Source organism: Astatotilapia calliptera, chromosome 7 (assembly GCF_964374335.1).
Source record: "Astatotilapia calliptera chromosome 7, fAstCal68.1, whole genome shotgun sequence".
Taxonomy (NCBI): Eukaryota; Metazoa; Chordata; class Actinopteri; order Cichliformes; family Cichlidae; genus Astatotilapia; species Astatotilapia calliptera.
In genome coordinates, this window is record NC_137428.1 from 3924371 (window position 1) to 3950964 (window position 26594).

The window sequence follows — 26594 nt, forward strand, 5'->3', positions numbered from 1 at the left end:
ACACAGGGCTCGAAGCAAATAATAAATCAAAGCAAAAACAAACAAGAAAAACAAAAAACTTTCCACCTTAGTTAAGTAACTACATCAAAGCAAAAGAATCAAGAGTTGTTGTTTTTTTGGGGGGGGGGGGGGGGGGGGTTTGGTTTTTTTGCTCTTTTCATTCTTGATTTATATATTTTTCTAATACTCTATTTTTAAACATATTTTTAAACAAGGAAAATGAATTACACCTTTTTAAATCGCTGTCATAACTATTCCACAGGTTAACTCCTCTAACAGAAACACATCTCTGCTTTATATTTGTCCTTATCTTGTTTTTTTAAAAGAAATCTGTTCCCCTTAAGTCATATTGACTCTCTCTGACTTTGAACAGCTTCTGAGTACTCGGGCAAAGCAAGTTATTTTGTGCTTTATACATTATCTGTGCCATTTTATATTCAACTAAATCATAAAATTTCAGGGTATTCAGATTAATAAACAAAATGTTAGTTGGTTCTATATAGTTTGATTGGTTTATAATTCTTATAGCTCTTTTTTGTAACTTGAAAATAGGAAGAGTGTTCGTTTTATATGCATTAGCCCATTACCTTCTGTGTTATACATTTCATTATGTTCTTTGTGCTAACTGTTCTGACCTGTTTCCCCATTGTGATGTTTGTGTATTATATGTATAAAGAGATCTAATTTTGCTGGCAGGCAACTGCAATAAATTCTTCAATCCATCAATCAATTAAAGAAAAAGAAAACTATATTTTATTACTTAATTTGCTTAAGTGATATCAGCAAAATCTGCTTTTCTGATATGGAAAGTGAAACTAGTTTTCTTCACCTGCGTTTGTGATGGACACTAAGAGCTCCCTTGAAGACATGATCTGCAGGCCTCGCAGGCCCATTTAATGCAGGGACATGAAGAGTTATTTGTTGGTCATAGGGCAGTTTTTGGGAGATACCCTCTTGGTGTCTGATGTGAGACTGTCTGTGTCTGATTGTTAGAGCTATATGTGCATTAGGAGGGGGTAATCAGGAGGGGCTGTTTAAATATAGATTACATCGATAAACTTGGAACATTTAAATGTTGAACTAGTATAAAACTAAGCAGGATACGTCACAGTGCTGCATGCACATTTGTACCTTTAAACTCTTTACAGTGAGTTTGTTTTCCGAAAAGAATGCCTTCACGGAAATGATATTTACCTTCGAGCCTAGAAATACCACCCATTTCTCCTAAATGCAAGCATACAGGAAGCATTCATGTTGGGAAATGTCAAAGAGTTTTAAATGACAAGATTGATTTATGAAAATGACAAGTATATGCATAATTATGCCGTCTGTCTTGTCAGAGTCAAATGTGGTGTAAAGACAAAAACATCCATAGTTTTCTTCATTATTCAGGATATATTACACCAGACACATCAGGCATTTCACTGACAGTTTGGTTCACGTAAAGTTCTCAACAGATAATCAAAAAGAGTATTAACTTTAATAACAAATGTTGAAGCAAAAATAATGTATTCTAGCATCCAGTTCACAACAACCTGTAACTCGCTACTGCAGGTGAGGCAATTCAACAAAACAGGTCGACTTACTGTGCAGGAAGTTTCATTTTAAAAAACTGGTTTGGTCTGTCATTAATTTCATTCTTCATGAAACCATGAAACTGGCTGCACATAAAGAAACAGCCTTTTGAGCTGTAGCTGTTTTCTGTAGCCTCCATTCTCTGCTTCTTACTCTGTATTTCTGCTGCTGTCTTTCTGCCACCCTGTTAGCATTTTAACCACTTATGTTGCTGTTATTTTCAGAAGTGACCTTAATTGGATGAGATGTGAGAGGATGTTCAGCTGAAGTGTTCAGATAAAACAGACAGCTTGAAGCTTTTGAGAACGATATGGAGATTTCTTGATTTATTATAGACTCACCAGCAAAACAAGTTGTAAACTACATAAAAATAATAAAGCAAAATATATCTAATGGCAAAACAAATGCATCAGAAAAGAAGAGAAGCTACTTCCATCCACTCACTTATTTACAGCGGGTAGCTCCACATATTTGGTTTGGCAGATTTTTGGCAGCAGATGCCATATGTGACAACGGGGTTTATAATCCTCCCAGGCTTTAATAACGAGTCCTTTGCTTGTCTGGCAAACCTGCAAACTATCCTATGGGGCCACCAGAATAAATGCAACAGAAAAACAAACACTACAAATGTAACAAACATTATTATCAAAAAGAAACTATTGTTAATAGTGAAAAATTTAAAACAAAGAGGCTAGGATGTCACCAGTTGGTGAAACCCAGTCACCAAGCATAACTATGCTACACGCTGAAGACCTTCCAGGAGAGACTACAGAAGTGATTTTTTTTTTCTCCAAAATCCAAGAAGATATTTTCCCCAAAAAGTCAGTAATCTTTGTTTATTATGAAGTTGCTACTAGTCTTCCTGAATATCTCAAAATACATCATAAAAATACACAAGGTCATATAAAATAATCGTATTAAGTTGTAACCATAGACTGTATATAAACGATGGATGTGGACACCATGATGTCAGCTAGAGCCTCAGTGATTGTATTTGGGCTGCTTGTATATTTGTTTTTTGCAGTCAGATGTGACCACTGGATGATCCAGTGAATGAGAGGGTGGAGGGCACAATAATCACCTCATGCTAGCTAGCTTAATTAGCAAGCTGTGTCCAAAGAGCGTGCAGGTTTTCTGTCATATCAAACATGTCCAAACTTTCAAATGTTGATCTGGGTATGTACAAGTAATCCCTGTAAGTCCAAAGCTCAATTAAACACTCAGTTTCACACAGTTTTTTTTCTATTCTTTGCTGCATAGGATACCAGTGAGAGAGAATAACCATAATATAAAAAACATAATATGTTCATGTCAGGCACAGAAGCCCCGGCTGCCAGCTACACAAACTTTGTGTTCACAAGGGCAGCCAACCAGGAAACGTGGTTGATGTGAAGATGAGCAAGATGGTCCTAAGTTGAGCCTGACTGCACTCTTGAAAGCAGTATCTTAACTGTATTCAATGTAAGCAAATTCCATTAGCAAAACGTTTGTCTTGTTTTAATGTAAAAAAGCATTCTTGACCACATAAGCTGACACAATGGGCATGTTTTGGGCTGGAAGAGTGATTGGAGCAAGAGTTCTGATGCCAGTGACTGACCCCTGAGAAATGGCTTGCATGACAGGTCTGGAGGCTATGTTGTTGGTGACGATAAAGCGGGATGTTGTAGTATTGTAGACAGGCTGTCTCACATAAGGTGTAGGCACCGACATAGGGGACATAACGTAGGTGACAGGCATGGCAGCTGTAGGGTTAGACATTGGTATGGATGAAAATATAGGACCTGTAGGGCTAGAAATAGGTGTAGGAGGAAGCTGAGGATGTTGGGGATGTGACACTGGAGCAGGCTGAAACATAGGAACTGAAGGACTTGACATCGGGGCAAAGGGAAGCATAGGAACTGTAGGACTTGACACTTGTGCAGGCTGAGGCATAGGAACTGTAGGACTTGACATCGGGGCAAAGGGAAGCATAGGAACTGTAGGACTTGACACCAGGGCAGGGGGAAACATAGGGGTTGTGAGACTAGTATTAGCCATCATACTGCAAACCTCTTCCTCAGTATTTTGTCTCGAAACAGCTTCATACACCTTTTGCAGCATGGTGGTGTGCTCAATCTGCAGAGCACCAGAAAGGACCTGGAAGTTCTCTGTGAGCCTTTGGTTCACCTCGCTGAACTTTTCCTCAATGCTGCTAGACTTAAAGAAACCCTTAACAGTCTTGGTTTGAGAGAATTTTGCCATCAGATTCTTGGCAGAGTTCAAGATGACGTAGAGTTCCCTCAGAGCTCCATCGACAGTATCAGAGATTTGGCTTGGATCCCTCTGTCTGATGTTTAAAACCAGTCCTTCAACAGCTTTGACTCTGTCTGCAATCCGACTGCAGTACTCCTTATTGGACTTCATAGTGTCAACCATCTTTTTGATGGTTGTGGTAAGCGTCAAGATACGTTCAGCGTAGTCCATGATCAGCTGCACAGAAAGTAAAACAGTTAACGTGATTGTAGTGGTGCTACGGTGAAGTAAACTCAAACAGACTGAGCTAAACTGAGCTGAACCTGAAATTTTCCAAAAGGATAAAGTTTGTATGTGCACACAACAAAAAGGGTTAAAATCTCATTTCAGCACTCATGATAAGCTGGGATGTGCCTATGTTAAGCCAATTAACGCCATAAACCTTCCAGTCAGACGTATTACGGTGTGTTCAGACTGAAAGTGACTGGAAGGATATGTTTTGTTTTTGCCACTGCAACCCTTTCCCCTTTCACCTTCTTGGAAAAATACAATGTGTGAATACAAAATGGGAACTACCAATACAAATAAAAACCTTTTTTTTTTTTTTTTTTTAAGATTTGATTTCTCTTCAAAGTTGTCTCCTTGTGCACCTCCTCCTCCTCCAGAAATCTTTCAGTTGGACGTATGAAGGTGTGTTCAGACTGAATGTGACAGCTTATATGCAAAGTAACTGGAAGGATATGTGACGTTTTCCACTTTTGTCTGGGAAATCCCCCAAATTTCTTAGAAAAATACAATGTGTGGTCATGAAGTGGGAAACTGCCTATACAAACAAAAAATCCTACCTTTTTAAAATTTGATTTATCTTCAAGGTTGTCTCCTTGTGCACTTCTGCACTCCTAGTCTGCTGTTTTTAGATCCCTCTGTAGAAGTCCAAGCCCAGAAACCTGGTGGATCATAAGAAGATAAGTTATTTATTTCCTAACCGCCCAGAGCTCATGAGCAAAGGCAAAGGTCAGAGTTGGTCAGAGATGGAAATACTTTTTTTCCAGTTTCAACCACAGCAGTCTTTCATTTATTTATTTTGTATGTGTGATATAGGCCACATCTATGTGGAGATGCTACTCATCTGCTGGACTTGTGGGCCAAAATCACATTTTGAGCCCGCCTGTATTCTTTGAAAAAAATTAGTTCTTCAGGACAAAGTGTACACAACGTTTCAAGTTATGGGGTGGTTTTGGCTCAGTTGGTAGAGCAGATCATATACTGATCGGAAGGTTGGTGGTTCGATCTTTGTCTTCCCAGTCTGCATGTCAAGTATCCTTGGGCAAGATACTAACCCCAAATTGCCCTCTGATGCGTTCATCGGAGTGTGAATGTAGATTAGTTTGCACTTGTGTTTAGAAGTGCTTGAATGGGTGAATGAGGCATGTTGTATAGAGTGCTTTGAGCACTCTGGGAGAGTAGAAAAGCGCTATATAAGAATCAGTCCATTTACCATTCAAGCATTCTCTTTCTCTTTTCCTTTAAAACCAACAGTTGTCACTCCACCCTTCTACTATATTCTCGCTTTAATTATTATGAGGAACTGGTAAGTTATCCAAGGTATTCAAAGCTCAACCCTGAGTCTGGTTTTGGAGGCATTCCTGGCATCGTATTAATTCTCTTTTGGGTGTCTTCATATTTTGTTTCACATGTTTTCTTGTATTTGTTCTCGCAGTTTTTCTTGCTCATCAGTTTAATCATCTGTCCTTGTTTTTTGATAACAACTTCGTTTGTACGCCTCCAATGTTTTTGCTTCCTTCGTCACTGTTCTTTATGATTGTCTGCAATGCTGTATACAGTCTTAACTCTTTCCTTGTCGGCTCTCAGTTCATCAGTTTGCTTTTTTACCTGTTTTGTTTTAGCCATTTGTACTTTGTGCAACTCAGGTGTTTTCATATTAGCCATTGAAAGTTCACTTTTTGTTCTTTAAGCGCTTCTGTGTGCTGCATTTGCGCAAACTTTCTGCAAATACTCGACTGCCTTTCGAATACTTTTTAAAGTTCTTGTCTGGCAAATGTGTGTTGAATGTTTTTTTGTTCTCAGATCTCTCTTTAAAGAGATTTTTACCTTCCTGCGGTTGCTTCAGCAAAGTCAGATTATATATTTTTTTGTCATTCTTTGGAGCAAATTGAATTCAACAACTGATGGGATTTTTCCCATCTTATGAACAATCAGCATCACAAGCTTTGATCTCAGACACATCATTTAAGTAGTCTTCACCAGAATCGGCTCTTCGGTCTGTCTGTGAGGACTGCCTTTAAGATAAGGTGGGTTTTTTTTAGCATGAAAACCACAACAGCCTCCTGTCAACAGCTTATTTTTCATACTGGGGATAAAACGGTTTTGTTTAGATTAAAAACAGACCCAAACCAGAACCCAAATTTTGAAAAAAGCTAAAACAATAAACCACAGTGTAAGACATCTTATTCCACAACAACAACATGAGATGTCACAGGAAAATTGGGTGCAGTTTCAGTCATAAATTATATTTTTTACTTTCATTTCAGCAGATTACAGAAGTACGAAACGTTTACTTGCACATCCTTTCATAATTGACCAGCACACCTGTTCTTTGTCTTTAGAATTCAAACAGCACATCTAGAGCTAGAGAGAAATTTCCATCCTGTGCAACAGCATCGTGCATTCAAAAAAAGACTTCAAGGCTTAGTTCAAATGAAAAGTGAAACTATGTTGTGAAAGGTTTGCTGGCCTCATACTGTCAATACGTGATCCATTTTCCCCACTTCATGAGTGGACATAAAGAGAGAATTTGGTGGTAAAAAGACAAACTTCAGAAGACACCTTCTCGATTTGTTTCTGTCTCTGATTGTTTAAGTGGGATTAGGACGGGCCTTTTGGATATAGATGGAAAAACTGAGTCAGTCCTTTAACAGTGTAGAAACTCTACCCGTTTCTTTAAAAAATGCAAGCATTAAGAAAGCATTCATGGCAGGACATGATGAAGAGTTTTAAATTACAAGACTGATTTTATTTTATTTTTTTAATGACAGCTACTCGATTATGCTATTTGCCTTGTCAGGGCCAAGACTGGTGTAAGAGTAAAAGGAATACATTAGCGATTATTGAAGCATTAAAGCTTCAAATCTGTGGAAGAAGATGACACAGTAAATAAAAATGTGAAGAATTTAATGGCAAGTTTTAGAAAATAACAGCTAGAATTGGGACTGTAAAGCTGTATCCACAATCAGATAGTTTAAAACGGGGGTGTCACCTTCAGTTTCACTGGGAAATGAGATTCTCATTGAGGTCCAGGCATGTATGCTTTATTGAAATGCTCCGATTTAATGCAAAATGTGTCTCATGCAGCTTTTTCCTCTCACAGTATTTCCCGTGTAATTCCCTGAAACAGTCAACAAACAGTGAGTCTCTACAGCCTCTGATCTCTGCAAAACTCTGCTTTTTGCTGCTGGGTGTATTAAAACAGAAAAAAAAATAAAGACAAAAATATGTTCCCTGAAAAGAAAAATTGTCTCAAGGCAAATACATACACCTTTCTCTTTGCCCATTATAGTCTCATCTCTCAGTCTGCCTAGTGCACTGCCTCAGTACACCCGGCTAGAACCTGGCAGGCCAAAACTGATTAAAAATGGACAATATTAAAGTTACTGAAGGGCAGGATTTAGCTTCTTTAATAAAAATAAATACAATATAAAATCTAATGACATACAGGAGAAGATTAATACCATGCAGAAGATTAAAGATTGTGTTTGGTTCTTTACCGGTCAGTGTGTGTCATCAGCCTTCCTGCTCAGGTGTTGAGGAAAATGAAGCTCAATTTAATTTTTGCAGGTTTTAAAGTGATGTCTCAAACATTTCTGGCATCTGTGTTATGTCTGTCTACAGCGACAAACTTGACTGTAATAAACCTGTTTATCCTGTAAAAACCAACATGCGTAACCTTGTGTTCAGCATTCACAGGTAACGTGAGCAACAGCATTACTGCAAACAAACACAACTTACCAAAGGAGTATGCAGTAAATAGGTTTTGCACTGACTATGAGGTTGAACCATCTGTATTTAAATAATCTCTGCTGGGAGGATGAATTTTATGTGTGCAAGCTGTTAAGTTTGGGAACAGCTGCCACAAACTGTATATAAAAGACAGATCATCATCTAGTGGTTTTAGACACTGTATTAGCAGCCACCTTGTTGGTTTTTTGAATTTGGATGGGGCCATATTTACTTGAAAGGAGATCAAAAAGGTGCTCCATAAAGAAAGGAACAGAAAAAGATCTAGTATGACGCTAACATACTTCAGATATCCAAAATACCAAAGTGCATTACTGCATCACTCATCATGTTTTATGATGTTAGGCTGATATACACAGTAGGAAACACAGGGAGACTTCAAAACACGAGGAACAATGTAACACAGGTCAAAGACACACACACAAACACACACACACACACACACACACACACACACACACACACACACACACACACACACACACACACACACACACACACACACACAATGACAAGACTGGAGGAACAGAATAGGAATATAAAAGGAGATTAACTAAATACTATATAGACGAGACACACAGAGGCCATAGCCAAACATAACCTAAGAAGCAGGACTTGGAAGGCAAAAGACAAACAGAGAGTGGTGGAGGACATAACAAATGACATCAGGATAAATAGAAACAATACAACCTATATTACAAACAAAACGAAGCTTAAACACAAATGATCCTTATAAACAAAAAGAATGACAAACCCACTAAAAAAACAACAACTATACAATGAAAAGAATGGGGAGAGACCAAGGGCACAAATAAACAGCATGGACAGACGGCAGGGGTACACACACACTCACAAAAAAATACACTTTTATGTGTTTGTTACTTTCCAGAGTTGAACCTCGTGCTGACAAAGGCCTGCAAAGTCAACATGCCAGAGTTCTGTCAGTCCATCCTTAACAAGGGGACACTTGAAAGTGAGCTGGAGGGTCAGGTCATCCCTGCCTCAAACTTAAATACGAGCCACGGCTGACTTTGCTTTTCCAGAGTCCCACCTCACGTCCAAGTTTTTCACTTGGCAATCAGGACCAGTTTTACTGAGCATTTCTTGTTATGTTTCATCTGTCAGGTGTAGGTTATACGTTTACAGCTAAAAATATTGGAGTTGGGGTTATTCTGCTCATTTCCAGGTCTGTATTTTTATTAGTCGAATCTACTATAGTAGCTTTGCATGGATAAGAGCTCAAGATCAACTTTTTTCTTATACTGGGCCTTGATGCAGCTGCTCAGTCCATCACCTAGCTGAGCTGACATGTTTTAGCTCCTCCCCTCTTTAAAGCAACATTCTCATTGGTTGCCCATTATAAACAGAGGGTTAAATAACTAGTTGGGGGGGGGGGGGGCTTCTGTGCCTGTGGCATTGTGGATATCACTGATACTGTTTCTCTGTGACATCATTAAGATCCCAGAGAAGACAAAAGACAGACAATGAGAGTTTTTTGACCTGAAATTTGACCTTTTGACTTTTGACTGCTGCACATCCGATGTACAGAAGCTCTCCACTTTCACTGTGACGCACACGCAAACAGTTTTGAGCACATCAATGATTTATTTAGCTGGTTTGTTCGTCCAGTCACAACATCCTAACGCAGGTTTTCTCTTTCTGTCAGAGCAAACGTGTTTCTGTTATGTCAGCAGTTTATTTTGAAACTGGAATCAACTGATTTTCATTTGTTCTTGTGTCCAGCAGGAGGCCCCAGAACTGATCTTAGTGTCTAGGTTTTAACTACCACTTGGTTTTGCTGAAGCAAGAAGTCTTTATTGTTACATTTTGGATGATTTAGAAAGGAGAAAAATGTGACCTCCATTCCCACCTTAAAATATTGTCTCAGATTTCAATAGCCCCTCTATACATCATATATACAGTATATGAAAAAAAAAACACATCTTGATTGCTTAGGTTAGAATCCACTGTGGTGGTGTACAGAAGCAAAGATGGTATACAGATGTCCAAATACTTATACTTACTAACTCCACACTATTTAGAAACAATTACAGTTAATATCCAAACTGAGATGTTATAAGATGTGTGCTTTTTGTGAATCACAGAAAGTATATGTTGATTTGCTTTGACTTTTCAGTCAGGCAACATCGGTGTTTCGAGAACATGGTGTGGGTGTACACTGACGTTTTCGACAGCTGTGAATGACACTGAAAGCTCTTAGCCTCATATCATCACTGACACACCTCATTGTTTTTGCATCATTCACTCTCTGCATGTGCAAACAGGATACCTCCCTCATCTTATAGACGTTTCCTGACTCAACTTTCTATTTCTCTGAAGTTCTTATGCGAAAGAAAAAGAAAGTCCTCTCATCCAGCCTTATGTGATTAAGAAAACAGAGCTTCTCCTTATTTCCTAATAATAAAGCATTTTTATTATTTATTCTTTGATCAGTATATAAATGAGAAATCTAGTTTTACTAGAAAAACTGAATGTTCACATGTCTGAATATTGTGTGTGCGCATGATCCAACTTCAACTTTGGTAGATTAGTGGGTGACAGTGTGAATGTGAGAAGATAACTCAAACCATCAAGCTGCATGATTTGAAAGTAGGGATATTGATGGTTGAACACAGAACCATAATTCCATAATGGTGTCAGTTATTTGTATGTGATTTTGCTGATAGTAAATTGTGTTTAACACTGATCAGAATATCTCATTAACTTTTTGACAGCCAGCCAGGTGAGAGCAAAAATACACTGAAATACCAACAAGTCACATTCTACTTGGCCAAGATGTGTCTGTTAAACACAGTGAGTACCAAATGTTTCAGGAAAATGGTCACCAAAATATGTGTTATCCGCCATGCAGTGATTTTTCTAAAGTAGTAATACCTGTGATGTTTGCAAAACATTGCAATGAAAATCTCACAGCTGTAAGTGGTGTGCATAACCATCATGCAGGTACACTGAATGGAGTAAAAGATTACATTTAGCTTCTAAGAGATGTACTGAAAGATAACTGTAAAATCACTCCATGTAGAACAGAGTGCTTAACGTATTTAGACAGTATTTTTATTTATTGCAAAACTTTCTGTCGCTATAAACTTGAATGAATGATTGAATATAGGTTTGATTCATTCTGAAGCCTCAGTGTTAGTGTTTTAGCAAACTGGAATGTTGCTGTTATTTTGGCAGCAGAAGTGACTGTAACTGGATGAGAGGTGAGAGGATGGCCAGCTGAATCCATAAAGTCTTCAGATAAAACGCTCAGACAGCTTGAATTTGATTGGATGAACGTACAAATGATTTATTATAGGTTCACCAGCAAAAGAAGTTGTAAATTACTTAAGAATAATAAAGCAAAATATATCAAACTGAAAAGAAATGCAACAGAAAGCAACAGAAGCTACTTGCACTAGTTTCTTACACGAAACAATTTTCCAAGACATTACATTCACTATTTCCCAGTCACCAAGCATAACTATTGTACAGGCTGAAGACGTTTCAGGAGAGATTACAGAAGTGATTCCCCCCAATCTAAGAAGATATTTTCCCAAAACAAAGTACTCACAACTCTTTTTATTATTATCTATTAGCTGCTAGCCTTTCTGGATTTTTTAAAATCATAAAATTGCCTTATTAAGTCGTAACCACAGACTGTATATAAAAGATGTAAAGACACACCATGCTGTCACTTAGAGCATCAATATTTGCATTTTAGCTGCTTGTATATTTGTTTTTTTGCAATCAGATGTGACCACTTATATATCGCGTTTCGATGGTGGATGCTCATTTTAAACTTTTAAACCAAAGTTTCAAATGATGATCTGGGTAAGTACAAGTAATCTCTGTGAGCACAAAGCTCAGCCTTCATGATGCTTCACATGGTGTTTTTTCTATTCTTTGCTGCATGTGACACCAGTGAGAGGGTATAACCCTAATAAGGTCATGTCGGGCAGAAGTCCCAGCCACCAGCTGCACCAACTTTGTTCACAATGGCAGCCAATCAGGAGAAACACAGACAAATACAAATGAGTGATAATGGGTCCGCTTTAAAGATTAAAATGACCAAATAGTCACAAAACTCAGCATAACTGTGTAGCTGACATCGAAAAGAAGGCTTCGCTCATGATGTGGTTGATGTGAACCCATTGCAAGATGGTCCCAAATTGACCTTGACTGCAGTCTTATGTTTAGTTTCATTCTTAACTGTAAACAAGTTTAACAAACTTCCTTAGAAAAACCTTTGTGGGTTTTTTTTAGTTTAACATAGCTTCTTGACCACATGAGCTGGTGGGTTTTGAGCGAACAGTTCTGAAGACAGGCATGGTGTTCGCGTTGTCAGTGACTGACCCCTGGGAAATGGCTTGAATGACAGGGGTGGAGGCTATGTTGTTGTTAACGATAAAGTGAGATGTTGTAGTATTGTAGAGAGGCTGGGCTGCAAAAGGTGCAGACACTGGCATGGAGGGAAGTATAAGATTTGTAGGGCTAGACACTGGTGTGGGAGGAAGCTGAGGATATAGAGACCCTGACAACGGAGCAGGCTGACTCATAGAAGCTGTAGGACTGGACAATGGAGCAGGTGGAAGTATAAAACCTATAGGACTGGGCACTGGAAGAGGCGGAAGCACAGAAGCTGTAGGACTGGACACAGGTGTGGGAGGAAGCTCAGGATATAGCGGGCGTGACACTGGAGAAGGGGGAAATATAGAAGCTGTGGGACTTGACACTGGAGAAGAGGGAAGCATCAGGGGTGTGAGACTAGTATTAGCCATCATACTGCAAACCTCTTCCTCAGTACTTTGTTTTGAAACAGCTTCATACACCTTTTGCAGCATGGTGGTGTGCTCAATCTGCAGAGCACCAGAAAGGACCTGGAAGTTCTCTGTGAGCCTTTGGTTCACCTCGCTGAACTTTTCTTCAATGTTTCCAGCCTTGAAGAAGGTCTTAACAGACTTGGTTTGTGAGAATTTTGCTATCAGATCCTTGGCAGAATTCAAGATGACGTAGAGTTCCCTCAGAGCTCCATCAACAGTATCAGATATTTGGCTTGGATCACTCTGTGTGATGTTTAAAACCAGCCTTTCCACAGCTTTGACTCTTTCTGTAATCCTTCTGCAGCGCTCCTTATTGGATTTCATAGTGTCAGCCATCTTTTTGATGGTTGTGGTAAGTGACAAGATACCTTCAGCGTAGTCCATGATCAGCTGCAGAGAAAGTAAAACAGTTAACGTGACTGTAATGGTGCTACGGTGAAGTAAACTCAAACAGACTGAACTAAACTGAGCTGAACCTGATACAAACTTTATCCTTTTGGAAAGTATGTGTGTAAGGGGCTATTAGCCCCGCTATGTAGGGCTGAAGAAGTGCACAGGCTGCCCTGAACGACTAAAGGGTGGTGGGATCTGAGTCCACGACCCCCACCCCAGTACAGTTGACCCCGATACTTACTTCTATAAGAATGGTTTTAGCTGTCTGGCTGCTACAGGCACAGAAGAAGGGCTCCAGGGCCCAAACCTGCGAAACAGCGACTGCCTGGAGTGCACTGTACTGTCGAATATTCTCAATATGTCACTTCCTCTTCGCTTATTCATACAGCCTGCTAAAGGCCCTACATGGCAGTTTTCCACAAGTTATATGTATGTGCCCTCACATGTGCACACAACAAAAAGGTTTAAAATCTCATGTCAGCTCTCGTGACACTACTAGCAGAGGCATGGCTGTGTCAAGCTAGTTAGGCAAACTAAAGTCATAAATCTTCCAGTCAGACGTATGAAAGTGTGTTCAGACTGAATGTGAGAGATATAATGCAAAGTGACTTAAGGATATATTTTACAATATCTTTGGTAACCTTTTCCAACTTCTCCTGCCCAAGACATTCTTAGAAAAAATAGAATGTGTGGTTACAAAGTGGAAAACTGCCCGTACAAGTAAAAAAAATCATACCTATTTTTTAGACTTGATTTCCCTTCAAGGTGGTCTCTTTGTGCACCTCTGCACTGCTTCCAGTCTGCCTCTTTTAGATCGCTCTGTGGAAGTCCAGGTGCAGCAGCCTGGTGGAGTACAAGAGCATCACAGTTATTTCCTTTATTACCACCCAGAGCTCACGAGCAAATGCAAAGGTCAGCTTTAGATAAGGGGGGTCTCGACAATAATAGCAATACAATGCTATAAGTATCCAAGTACTGCATACTTTTATGTATGTATGATATATACTACACTGATGAGGGAGTTCATTTCAATTCAATTCAATTCAATTCAATGTACTTTATATTGTGAGGTAAAGACCCTACAGCAGGGGTAGGGAACGTTGGTCCTTGAGAGCCAGTGTCCTGCAGGTTTTAGATCTCACCCTGGGTCACCACACATGAATCAATTGATTAGTTCGTTACCAGGCCTCTGGAGAACTTCAAGACATGTTGAGGAGGTAGTTTAACATTTAAATCAGCTGTGTTGGATCAAGGATACATCTAACACCTGCAGGACACCGGCTCTCGAGGCCTGGAGTTCCCTACCCCCGCCCTACAGTAACATATAGTGGAGCTTCCACTCGGGCCCTTTGTGATTGTCTGCCCCACCCATTCCACACATGTGTATAGAGTCCTGCGTCCTCCTTGTCAGCTGTCAGTTCATCTGTTTGTTTCTTGTGCTCACCTTTTGTTCTTGCACCTCTGCGTGCTGCATTTCATCATGCTCAGGGGGTTGGATGGGCTTTTCCCCGTCTTGTATACAATCAATTTCATAAGTACTGATCTCAGACATATTCTTTAACTCAAGTATTCACCAGAGCCTTTCATCACTGTGTCTGTGAAGATTACCTTTAAGGCTGTTTTTGCATCATGCAAACAACGAAATCTCGCCTATGAACAGCTGAACATTTTTCATTTTTCAAGTTGTAGATAAAACACAACATTTTTGTCTTTCGTTAAAAGTCAAAACAGACCTAAGTTAAAAAAGCTTAAACAATTATCCACAGTATGAGATGTCTTATGTGTGACGTCAGAAGAACATTTGAAATAAAATAAATTTCCACTGCTTCCATTACAGTTTGCAGATCACAGTGGTTTACTTGTGCAGTATTTTATGACTAACCAGCACCATTATTTGTCTTTAGGATTCAAACAATGTATCAAGAGCTATAAATACGTCTCCATCCTTTGCTATGGCATGCTGCAGGCTAAACTGGAACCACTGGTGGTTCTGGCTCACAGGATGCACATTTATAATCCCTGTGTTAAAAACAAGTCTTCAACACTTAGTTTCACTTTTCATTTAAACTATTTTTCTTCATTAATGTTTGTGATGGACATCAAAAACTCCCCTTGCACTGGAGGATGTGATCTGCCGGCCTCACACTGCTATTTCATGATCTATTTTCCTACTTCATGTGCCGACATTAAGAGAGGAGTTGGTGGTAAAAAGACAAACTTCAGAAGACACCATCTTGATTTGTTTCGGTTGTTCTTTTGTGCTTTAGGAGCAAAATTATTAGGAGAGGCTGCTTGGATATAGATGATCTGGAAAAACTTTGAATCGATCATTTTAATGTTCAGATAGTGTGAAACTAATTAAGATGAGACACAGTGGTTCACTGTGAGTTTCTTTGTCTAAAAGAAGAATGCCTTGTAGGAAATTGTATTTGCTTTTGGGCGTAGACACTCCACTTGTTTCTCATAAACGTGAGCTTTCATGCCAATGACACGTTCTTAATTATGCTGCTTGCCTTTTCAGAACAGAAACTGGTGTAAAAATAAAGTGATATTGAAAAAAAACTCCTCATTTTCTTTCTTATTGCAGTTACTGCAGTACATTATAGACTTTGGAGACATTAGCACTTCAATCTGTGGATGTAGACGGCACAGTAAACAGAAATCTAATGAACTCATTGACAAACTTTAATAAATAACAGCTATGACCAGAACAGTAAAACCTGACATTGTTTACACATTCAGTTTCACTGGTAAATGAGATTCTCATCCAGGGCCAGGCATTTATGCTTTACCGACATGTTCTGATTTAATGTCAAATGTGCATCTCGCACAGCTTTTTCCTCTCGCAGTTGCTCCCATGTAATTCCCTTAAACAGTCAACAAACAGGAGATTTAGCTCAAAGAAACAGCCTGCTTTTAGCTTTGAGATGCAGTAAAGAAGAAAAATAAATAAAATTCTTTAACAAAAGTAAATACAATACAAAATGTAATGTCACACAGGAACACAGGATTAAAGATTGAGTTTGGTTATTTACCAGTCAGTAGATGTCATCAGCCTCCCTGCTGAGGTGTTGAGGAAAATGAAAGTCATTTTCATTCTCGGTTTTAAAGTGATGTCTCTGAAACATCTGTGGCATCTGTGTTATGTCCGTCTACAGCGACACACTTGACTGTAATAAACCTGTTTATCCTGTAAAAACCAACATGCGTAACCTTGTGTTCAGCATTCACAGGTAACGTGAGCAACAGCACTACTGCAAATAAACACAACTTACCAAAGGAGTATGCAGTAAATAGGTTTTGCACTGACTATGAGGTTGAACCATCTGTATTTAAATAATCTCTGCTGGGAGGATGAATTTTATGTGTGCAAGCTGTTAAGTTTGGGAACAGCTGCCACAAACTGTATATAAAAGACAGATCATCATCTAGTGGTTTTAGACACTGTATTAGCAGCCACCTTGTTGGTTTTTTGAATTTGGATGGGGCCATATTTACTTGAAAGGAGATCAAAAAGGTGCTCCATAAAGAAAGGAACAGAAAAAGATCTAGTATGACGCTAACATACTTCAGATATCCAAAATACCAAAGTGCATTACTGCATCACTCATCATGTTTTATGATGTTAGGCTGATATACACAGTAGTAAAATGAAAGTCATTTTCATTCCCGGTTTTAAAGTGATGTCTCTGAAACATCTGTGGTATCTGTGTTTGTCAGTGTACAGCTACAGACTTGACTGTAATAAACCTGTTTATCCTGTAAAAACCTACATGCGTAAACTTGTGTTCAGCATCTAACGCGTTCACGTGAGAGATGTTACTACTGTAAATAACACGGGGCTGGAAACTAGAAGCTGGGAGTCAAATGTTGTGTTTTCATCAGAATGGTGCTTTGGCAATATAACAGAAGTTTAAATTGTCTCGAAGTTTTGACTAACAACACATTCCAACAAAAAAAAGAAAAATCTGAACTAAAACTGAAACTTTGAAAAGCTTAAAATAAACCCTGAATAATTTATTTTATTTCCTTTTTTCCTCAGCTAATAAAAGTTTCCTATGGCCATTAGTTGTAATTTGAATATGACTGAACTGCTGCGTTTTGATGTGTTTAATATTTGACTCGTTTTTAGTGATTTTTCAGCAGTGTTGGGCAAGTTACTTTGAAAAAGTAATTAATTATAGTTACTAGTTACTTCTTCAAGAAAGTAACTGAGTTAGTAACTGATATTCTAAAAGTATGCTTTCTTCCATTTGTGCAACATCTCTAAAATTAGAAATATCCTGTCTCAGAGTGACGCTGAAAAACTAGTTCATGCATTTATTACTTCCAGGCTGGACGACTGTGATTCATTATTATCAGGAAGTCCTAAAAACTCGCTGAAAAGCCTTCAGCTAATCCAAAATGCTGCAGCAAGAGTCCTGACAGGGACTAGAAAGAGAGAGCAGATTTCTCCTGTTTTGGCCTCCCTTCATTGGCTTCCTGTTAAATCCAGAATTGAATTCAAAATCCTGCTCCTCACATACAAGGTCTTAAATAATCAGGCCCCATCTTATCTTAATGACCTTGTAGTACCAGATCACCCTATTAGAGCACTTCGCTCTCGCTCTGCAGGTCTACTTGTTGTTCCTAGAGTATTTAAAAGTAGAATGGGAGGCAGAGCCTTCAGTTTTCAGGCCCCTCTTCTGTGGAACCAGCTTCCAGTTTGGATTCAGGAGACAGACACTATCTCTACTTTTAAGATTAGGCTTCAAACTTTCCTTTTTGCTAAAGCATATAGTCAGGTCTGGACCAGGTGACCCTGAATCCTCCCTTAGTTATGCTGCAATAGACGTAGGCTGCCGGGGGATTCCCATGATGCATTGAGTTTTTCCTTTCCAGTCACCTTTCTCACTCACTATGTGTTAATAGACCTCTCTGCATTGAATCATATCTGTTATTAACCTCTGTCTCTCTTCCACAGCATGTCTTTATCCTGTCTTCCTTCTCTCACCCCAACCGGTCGCAGCAGATGGCCGCCCCTCCCTGAGCCTGGTTCTGCCGGAGGTTTCTTCCTGTTAAAAGGGAGTTTTTCCTTCCCACTGTCGCCAAAGTGCTTGCTCATAGGGGGTCATATGATTGTTGGGTTTTTCTCTGTATCTATGAAGCGCCTTGAGGCGACTTTTGTTGTGATTTGGCGCTATATAAATAAAATTGAATTGAATTGAATTGAAGTAATTAATTACTTGAAAAGTAACTATTGCGTTACTTTAAAAAACGTTTAACCCTCTGGGGTCCAGGGTATAATTGGCCATTTTTAACTACTTTTGATTTTCCCTCCACATTTTACTTTGTTTGGTATCATCCTTTTCAGCACAACCTCACGTGTCTGAATTTACAGTTATGTTTTCATTTTGACATACTGTATTAACACAATTGATCTAAAATCAGACAAAAAACATAAAATCAGAGTAGAAAAAGTTATATTTTTACTGTAACAACCACAAACATGTTTAATGATCATATTTCATAACTTTAAATGCAAATATAAATGTCAATTTTAAAATCCTATGCACAAGTTTTGCAAACAAAGTTATTTGCATCCATTTACCTTTTACCTTGATTTTTTTAATAACCATTTCAAACTATTTACAGAACAATCAGCTGTTCTGCATTCAATAAGATGCACACAAATTATTTGTGCCACTCCAAAAAAATAATTTCTGTCCACTATAAAGAAGAACATCACAGCCTGATACCTGCAGGTCTGACAGCAGCAGGTGTATCACTCCTGTTTCTACCTGGAGACAGCAGTCGCCTCAAATCTCTCACATCTCAAAACTCGCTCTCTCTCTCTTTCTGCTCTCTCTCTCTCTCTCTCTCCGTCACTCCTAAAACTTCCCATTTTTTTGTTTTTTAATTTTTGCTCATAAGCAGAGAGCGCTCGCTGCGCTGTCTTTAGACAGTAAACGTGACGGAACTATTGAGGAAAAAGCGCCGCGTATATCTTGTTTATCATGACTCTGGTTTTACGTGGCCGATCAACACAATTTATAAACTGGTATATGTCACCTTGTTGCTTTTTCTTTAAGTGGTCATGTGATTGGCTCACCACGACTACTTTATTCTTCATTTCTGTGCTGAACAGTCATTTTAAGATTAGCTAGTAAATAACAATTAGCTAATGTTGTTCATGAGACTAAAGTCATCTCACTGTGGTAATGTAAATATAATATGGCCAATATTATAGTTATTATATTAGTCATTATTAGCTATTACAGCAGTGAGTTTGAACTCTGTGTCAAACACTGAGCTTCAGTAAAGATTCAAGTTGCAGTTATTTACATGTCTTATCACCTTAAATCTTCACTCAAAGACAAGTATCTTTGACAGTGTATATATATATGTATCATATATAAGAGACAAATATTTTTCTTTTAATATGTTGGCATTACTAAATTTGGCTCATTGCTTACATATATGTGTAAAAAGCAAATGTACGAGCTGTGATAACTGTGTCTGATAGAATGAAGAGTAGACTGATATATGAAATATTCCTTTATTGGGTGAGAAAATCAGACCATGTCATAACTGCTTTAAGTCATACAGAATAGATATCAGAGCCTTAAACAGGCTGACGTCTGCTAAATGGGTCAAACTGGGCAGAAAGTCTACAAACACATAACATCCTTATAGAATATGATGTAACACTATAGATCAACTTAGCTCAGAATACATAAAGCAAATAAACAGTCACAGCAATATGATGCAACAAACACAGCAGTGCTACTGATCCAAAATACTCAAAGCTTCATAGAACTGAAACAAACATTTATTTTTAGCTCCATTCTGCTGCTGATACAGACTTTAGGTTTCTGAATGTTAAACTTTGATTATGGCAAAGCTGTGAAAACGTGTGACCTTAAATGACTGGATTTACACCTGAGCTTGGAAAATTCTTCCTTTTTTTGTTTTTGTCAGACACTGAATGTGATCATAAGTTTATATTTTACTGAGTAGTAACAGAAGTCTGCTTTTTAAATAAAATTTATGAGAGCTTGTTTGTACACAGTATGTTTTTTCTTTGTTTGTTTTTTTGTCTTTTGTTTTTTGGATTTTGATATTTTTCTCCCACACTGAAAACACTGATATAATTATATTAATATTACTTAATGAGACTGATTCAGCACAGACAGTTCTGTTAAACTTTCCTAGCAGTCCTTCACAAACAGGGAACAGTCTGTCTATTCTCTCCATCTGTCAGCTGCTGCTGGCTCTTCCTCCTCCTCTTCCTCACACACTGCTGAGTTTGTCCTGGTGGATCATCAGGAGTGCAAAGCCTCACAGATGATGTGCAGCAGTGGGTCCCTCAGTCTGTCCTCACTCTGGACACTTGCAGTTGTCACACATGGAAATCAAATGTGTGATAAGCTGCAGGATTCAAACACAAGTGTAACTTATAAACACATGTTCATACTTTTATTCCACAATCAGAGAGAAAGAAACAGAGAGAGAGTGCAGGACAGACAGACAGGTGACAGTCTCAGGTGTACACACTGCTACAAAACAGGACAAGAGAAGCAGGATTTAGTGTTTGTGTTATTACGAGTGTAAACAAGAAGAGTTCCCAGATGGTGCAGTGGACACATGTGTGACTCCTGTGATTAAAGCATCTTTCTTTCAGCTTAACGAGTGAACCGTCAGCTCGTTCAAACACACGTTAAAGTCCGTTTGGCTCGACACCACCGAACAGAGGCAGCAATATAACACAGCTAACGTTAACAGTGCAGTGAATCCTGCTTGTGCCGTGATATTCATGACTGCAAACCGAGCAGCATCACTGACTTTCAGCTTGTTGTATTTGACCTGTATCCTGACCTGTTCCACTGTGACACTGGGAGATGATTGGAGGTGAGGGTGGGTGGGTGGGGGTGGGGTGGGGGGGGGGGGGGTGGGGGGGTTGTGGGCTGGTCAAACCTGTTGAAGAAGTTAACAGTTAGTTTATGTTATATATTTTATGCTTTTTGTTGACTTTTGAGAGCTTAAGTTGATATTTTAAAGCAATCAATTCACTGCATTTCATTTATGACATTATTGTAGAGTCTATAAAGCTATAAAATGCACAGCTCCTTCCGGCATGGCCGAAAGAGAGCTGGCAGCAGTCACACAACACAGCTCATGGTTCTTTGTATTTGTAATATGGTAGACTAATGTGCCTGTGTTAATTCAGCTCCATATTGTTGTGTGAAGTTGCACTGGGTTGGGAGTGGTTGTGTGTGTGTGTCACATTTTTGGTGAGCCAATGGCTGTAATGGGGTTGGACTAATTAGAGGCAGGTGTACTTGACTGCACTGATACACTGGTCTACTTATAGCCCACACTACAAACACTGCTGTGCTTTGTCTCTCTGTGCAGGTATGTAATGTGATGAAATCTGATATGTTTGGGCTGGATGGGTTTTCTGTAGTGAATGTGTCATTTTGTCTCTCTGTGCAGGCCAGGGCCTATTATATGCCACACAGAGGCTGGAGTGACCACTGGCTATATACTTGCAGGGTGGTGGGTCTCAGAAGACAACTTCTAACCCTGTTGAGGTTCAACACGTGGAGTGCAACTGGCAGTGTGGCATAGCTGGCTCTGGCCTTGGGACTGTGCGTTTTACTTGATTCATAAATGGGACACTGGACTGTTTTATCTTTTATCTTTTGATTATTTGTCAATAAATTATCTTTTAGAATTTTATTGACTGTCATCTTTTTGCCCACAGCTAAGACGGTTGGACAAAAGGACCCCCTGATGATCCTCTAATCGCTAAGAGGATCATCAGGTGGTCCTTTTGTCCCTCTGCTTGGGGATACTCCCACTAGGTTTATATCTGGGACTCTCCACCATTTGACCTTAGAACTGAAGAAGCTTCTCGGATGAGAGGTGAAACGTCTTCAAGTAACTTAAAGAAGTCCAGACGCTTTTCTTTGCAAGCTCCTTTGACTTCATCCATGGGCAGCAAAATTCCAAACTAATCAATACACATGCACCTCAGCAAATTGTAAAAGGGCAAAGCAATTTAAAACTTACAGTTTTTTGACTAATGTAGGTTTCCTGCAAATGGAGCCTTAGCTTGATGCTCCGCTCCTTGATAGTTTCTCAATATTTACTTCAAAAGTCCAAACAGGTAAACAGCAACAGAATTCCAAATTATGAAAACTTATAAAGCTCAATTCAAAATGGACAAAGAGAGATTGCCAGGTCCACTCTCCCATAAAACGATTCAGCTGACTTTATTATTGTTTTCTGATTATTATTATTTGATTTTGAGTTTTCTTTGCCCTTACTAAGTTGCTCTAATAAAATATCCTGAAATTAAAGTCTAAATTGTGGACATTGTGGACTTCTGTGAAATAGGACAAGAAATCTGAGTAGTAATCTTTATTTATATAAATAACTCTTACCGATTACACCAGCCTTTTAAGTATAAGAGTCACTTGAGGCCTACTGTCCAGACCCCTCATTAACCCGTTTGATTAGTAAATGCACCGATATATGGAAGAGCTATCGTTAACAGGTGTGACTGGTAAGATTTGACTTGTAAGGATGCACAGGTTTTTGATTATGTTATCAGTGGATCCAAGGAACACACCTAAACACCAAGTTTGTTAAAGCTGGGCTATTCCCTTCACCCACACTGGCTCCATCTGAGCTCTGCATTACCTCAGAGAGCCAAACAGATGTGTATAGGTTGCTGGTCCTGAAGATCGACAGGCTCAGCTGATTTATTCCTCTGTTGTTACACCAACAACAGACTGTACACCCACTTTGTCTTTGCTAAACTCTTACTTTAAATTCTTCCCTATATATTTTCATTTTACCACCAGTATTTTAGAATATACTTTGGCTAGGCCTCTCCAAATCCTTTGTTTGTCTGTTTTTTAATTGTATTTTTTTTTATTAATGTATTTATTTATGTTTTGTTTTGTTGAGGTAATTCAGAAGTGGACTCGAATCATTGCCCTGCTGCATACCTTGAGTGTGTTTGAACTTATATATTATATGTAGTGGCTTGCAAAAGTATTCGGCCCCCTTGAACTTTAACACATTTTGTCACATTACAGCCACAAACATCAATCAATTTTATTGGAATTCCACGTGAAAGACCAACACAAAGTGGTGCACACGTGAGAAGTGGAATGAAAATCATACATGATTCCAAACATTTTTTACAAATACATAACTGCAAAGTGGGGTGAACTTTCTGTTAATGGTACTCATGGCCATTGATCAGTGATTGTTGATCAATGGTCACGAGAATTTGCATAATTAAGATGAAGGAACTGACCTCCCAGCCCATTGTTCCTTCAGTGGGCTGGTTTCAGTCATTATGCAAATGTAGTGTTTATAAGATTTGGGAAACCTGCAGTCAGCTGAGACTGAAGAAGTCACTTGGATGAGTGACGAAATGTTTCTCCCACTGAAAACACTGCGTCCAGATGAACAGAATTATCTTTTGGAGATTTACTTAGCTGTATGATTAAGAATGCATGAAGACGTCTGGCAATGTTCACATTCTGTTTAACTTTAAGTGGCGCAGACTAATGAAGTAGTCTAGTGACAAAAATTACAAATAGTTTTTTGAAATGAAAGTTGTTTATTGAAAACAAAAATTAGTGAAGGAATTATTGTGAATAAGTTTATTATCTAAATAAAGTTGCTGCTAGCCTTTTCTGTCATTGTTTTGTTTAGATGGGGAGTGAAAATATTTCTTTCTGACATGTGGGGAATGATGTAAAAAGTTTGAGAACAATTGATGTGGTCTCGTGTCCAACAGGAGGCACCAGCTGCTTTGTAATAAATTGCTAGTATGGGGTAGTTTAGAATGAATAAGTTGCCCTAACTTAGTCATTTTAAGTAAGCCTTAGTTTTTTTGAGGCAGCGAGTTTGCATAATTTTTTTGAGTTCTGGGAACTAATTCGATTTGACAGCACTGATGCTGGGTTTGTCTTATACCTTTATTGTGAAATGTAACTATATAACATTTGGAAGGTTTTTATTATTGTGAGCTCAAAAATTGAACTTTGCAGGAGTGCTGGACTTTTTTCATAATTAACAAGCTAATTTTTATAAGTTACAAATTCATTAATGTATCTGTTACTAGCAGATTTGTTGTTTTACTGGAATTTGGATTTTTGTTTGGTTTTAAAACCTGTTCCCTTTGAAATGTTCACCTTTACTAAATTTAGTTTGGTTTGTGGTTGTGGCTCACATCTTTGACACAGAGAACAAGAACACATGGATTTAAATGCAGACTCAGACAAGCGACAAAAGTTTCAATGATTTTTATTATAAGTAAAAGATGGCACAGAGCCAGAGGATCCAGTCCAGCACACACACCAGGAAGGAACTGAGAAGGAGACAAGAATCCAAATTAAGGACACTAGGAGAGTTTCCTTCTACAGAGAGGTGATGTAATCCTGATTTACTGCTTCTGGAGTGTAAAACATCGTGCAGGATGGAGGAGAAACCGATGTTTGAGCACACTGCTGGTTGTTGAGAGCAGGTGTGTTGACTGAACTCCACCAGCTGATGGAGCTGTGCTCACTGGACTGGAGAATCCTGCCACTCACTAACACACAAACCAACAGGAGGAGGCAGCAAGACAGAGAACAAAGATGAGATTTTTCTGTTCCAAGCTACAAGATATTGTTACAGTTTATAACTCATCAACCCACCTTTGGTGTGAGCAGCCTCGGCCATTAATGATCAGCGCATCAGCTCTGCTACCTCGTAGGAGTCCTCGTTGAACACCTCCAGTCTCAGCTCCAGATTCATCCACAGATCCACGTGAGCCCCTCGGCACGCTACAGTCACCAGGCTGTTTGCTCTCAGAGTTCAGCTCCCCTGGATTACTGACTACCTGACAGGCGGCAAACTGCAGTCTACGGCTGTTACTCTGGACGTATATAAATATCTATTAAATTATATATCTTATGATATATAATTTAATATTTTTAAAAAAATGTTTTTAATTTTTTTCATTTATTTAGAATAAATGAATATACATTATTTATTATACATCCAATTCTAGATTTATAGATATATAATTTCATAAATTAGAGGGACTATTGTTCCCACAACTATTATGAAATTGGAATTCATGTGTTTTTTCTCTAATGTTTCACTGTCGTTCACCAGTTCACACCAGTCCCTTAAAAGACTGTCTCTACATTCATCTTGGATCATTGGGGGAAATATGAAAGAGAAATTGTGTTTTCTCCACGTTGTAAATGTGTTTCATGTGGACAAAAGGATAATTTTTGCATTATTTTCAGCACAGACACATAAAATTCTTTTAATTATAATTGATTTAGAGTCGTCTCAATCATTGCAGATTCAGAGGGATGTGGCAAAGCTTTAGAGGTCTGTTGTTCCCACAAGAGGACTTAAGATTTTGGTTAATAATTTCAACTAACCCAACATTAAAATTCAGGGTTATTTTTTCTCTCATGTTTGACATGGCATTGTCGTTCACCAGTACTAACCAGTCCCTTAAAAGACTGTCTCTACATGCATCTTGGATCACTGGGGGAAATACGAAAGAATAAATTGTGTTTTCTCCACGTTGTAAATGTGTTTCACGTGAACAAAAGGAATTTTTTGCCAGTGTTTCCAGCACAGACACATAACATTCAATTTTCTTACGGCAGCTGTCTTTTTCTTCTTTTTCACTAAGTTTCCTGATATTTTGGAAGATTTTACTGCTGACTGTGAAAGACTTCAGTTTGAAGTGATCACGCTTACATCTTTGACTGTCTTCATAAAACACACCGCATGGACCTAACATGTTGGTAGATGAGTAGGTGAGAGTTTGGAAACAATTTTGTCCACTTAATCCGTAAAATTGTGTGAATGCTACAGTTGTGGAAAATCCATATTTACAGTGCCAGAGATAAGCTTTTTCGAGAAGTAGAGAAGTACAACCTAAACATGGACTATTGAATGTATAAATCAGAATAGTCTCCACTAAATTTCCATTTTGTTGTAAAAAAGGTTCAAAAGCTTCACATAAACGAGGCTCGCTGTGCTTTCTTTTTCCAGGAATTTCCTTTTTTTCATAATCTGGCTTAAATGCTGGAGAAACAATGATATTTTTACTATGTTTCATGACAACAATAACAAATGCATACTGCTTATGTTTGTGAATCTGAAGGTACTCTTTGAGGAATGGAAAAAATCTGTTTGCATCAACACTTGGAATTTTTTCTGGAATTGTTTTCTGCATTTCTTTGATTGAATGATAAAATTTCTCTTCATTTTTATTCTGTTGACAAATCGATTCACTTTCATCCTTAAACAGCTTCAATTTTTGCTGCTCTTCCGTACTACAAGTATTACATTTGTTGTGGTGTAAATTTGGTAGAATTTTATTTTGATGTTTTGCTTCGGCTGCTGTCAACGTCTCGGAAAAATTGTGTGTATTGAAAATTTCGGATAAAAAAAAAATTTGATTACCAGATATGTGGAGAATCTTTGAACGGAAAGGATTGATAGAGTTTGGATAGGCAG

General features: G+C 38.5%; 2 protein-coding genes and 1 long non-coding RNA gene across 3 annotated transcripts; all 3 read right to left on the reverse strand.

The window, feature by feature from the left end:
- Positions 1 to 126: 126 nt before the first annotated feature.
- Positions 127 to 8745, reverse strand: LOC113027219 (uncharacterized). The gene is made up of 3 exons (XM_026176839.2): positions 7593 to 8745; positions 4653 to 4754; positions 127 to 4044 (listed from the first exon to the last, which is right to left on the reverse strand). The coding sequence occupies exon 3, from the start codon at positions 4036 to 4038 to the stop codon at positions 3073 to 3075; it is 966 nt and encodes a 321-aa protein (XP_026032624.2). The 5' UTR covers positions 4039 to 4044; positions 4653 to 4754; positions 7593 to 8745; the 3' UTR covers positions 127 to 3072.
- A 2381-nt stretch (positions 8746 to 11126) lies between these two features.
- LOC113027220 (uncharacterized) lies at positions 11127 to 13940 on the reverse strand. Its single transcript, XM_080304009.1, has 2 exons — positions 13795 to 13940; positions 11127 to 13055 (listed from the first exon to the last, which is right to left on the reverse strand). Exon 2 carries the CDS (start codon positions 13047 to 13049, stop codon positions 12105 to 12107), a length of 945 nt encoding a protein of 314 aa, XP_080160135.1. The 5' UTR covers positions 13050 to 13055; positions 13795 to 13940; the 3' UTR covers positions 11127 to 12104.
- Positions 13941 to 24353: 10413 nt separating this feature from the next.
- Positions 24354 to 26186, reverse strand: LOC145429910 (uncharacterized). Its single transcript, XR_013910247.1, has 2 exons — positions 24761 to 26186; positions 24354 to 24654 (listed from the first exon to the last, which is right to left on the reverse strand). It is a non-coding gene; the product is annotated as an uncharacterized LOC145429910 (long non-coding RNA).
- Positions 26187 to 26594: the final 408 nt, after the last annotated feature.

Excerpts from the sequence above, each read along its gene's own strand:
- LOC113027219 (XM_026176839.2), bottom strand. The coding sequence starts at position 4,038 with ATGGACTACGCTGAACGTATCTTGACGCTTACCACAACCATCAAAAAG.
- LOC113027220 (XM_080304009.1), bottom strand. The coding sequence starts at position 13,049 with ATGGACTACGCTGAAGGTATCTTGTCACTTACCACAACCATCAAAAAG.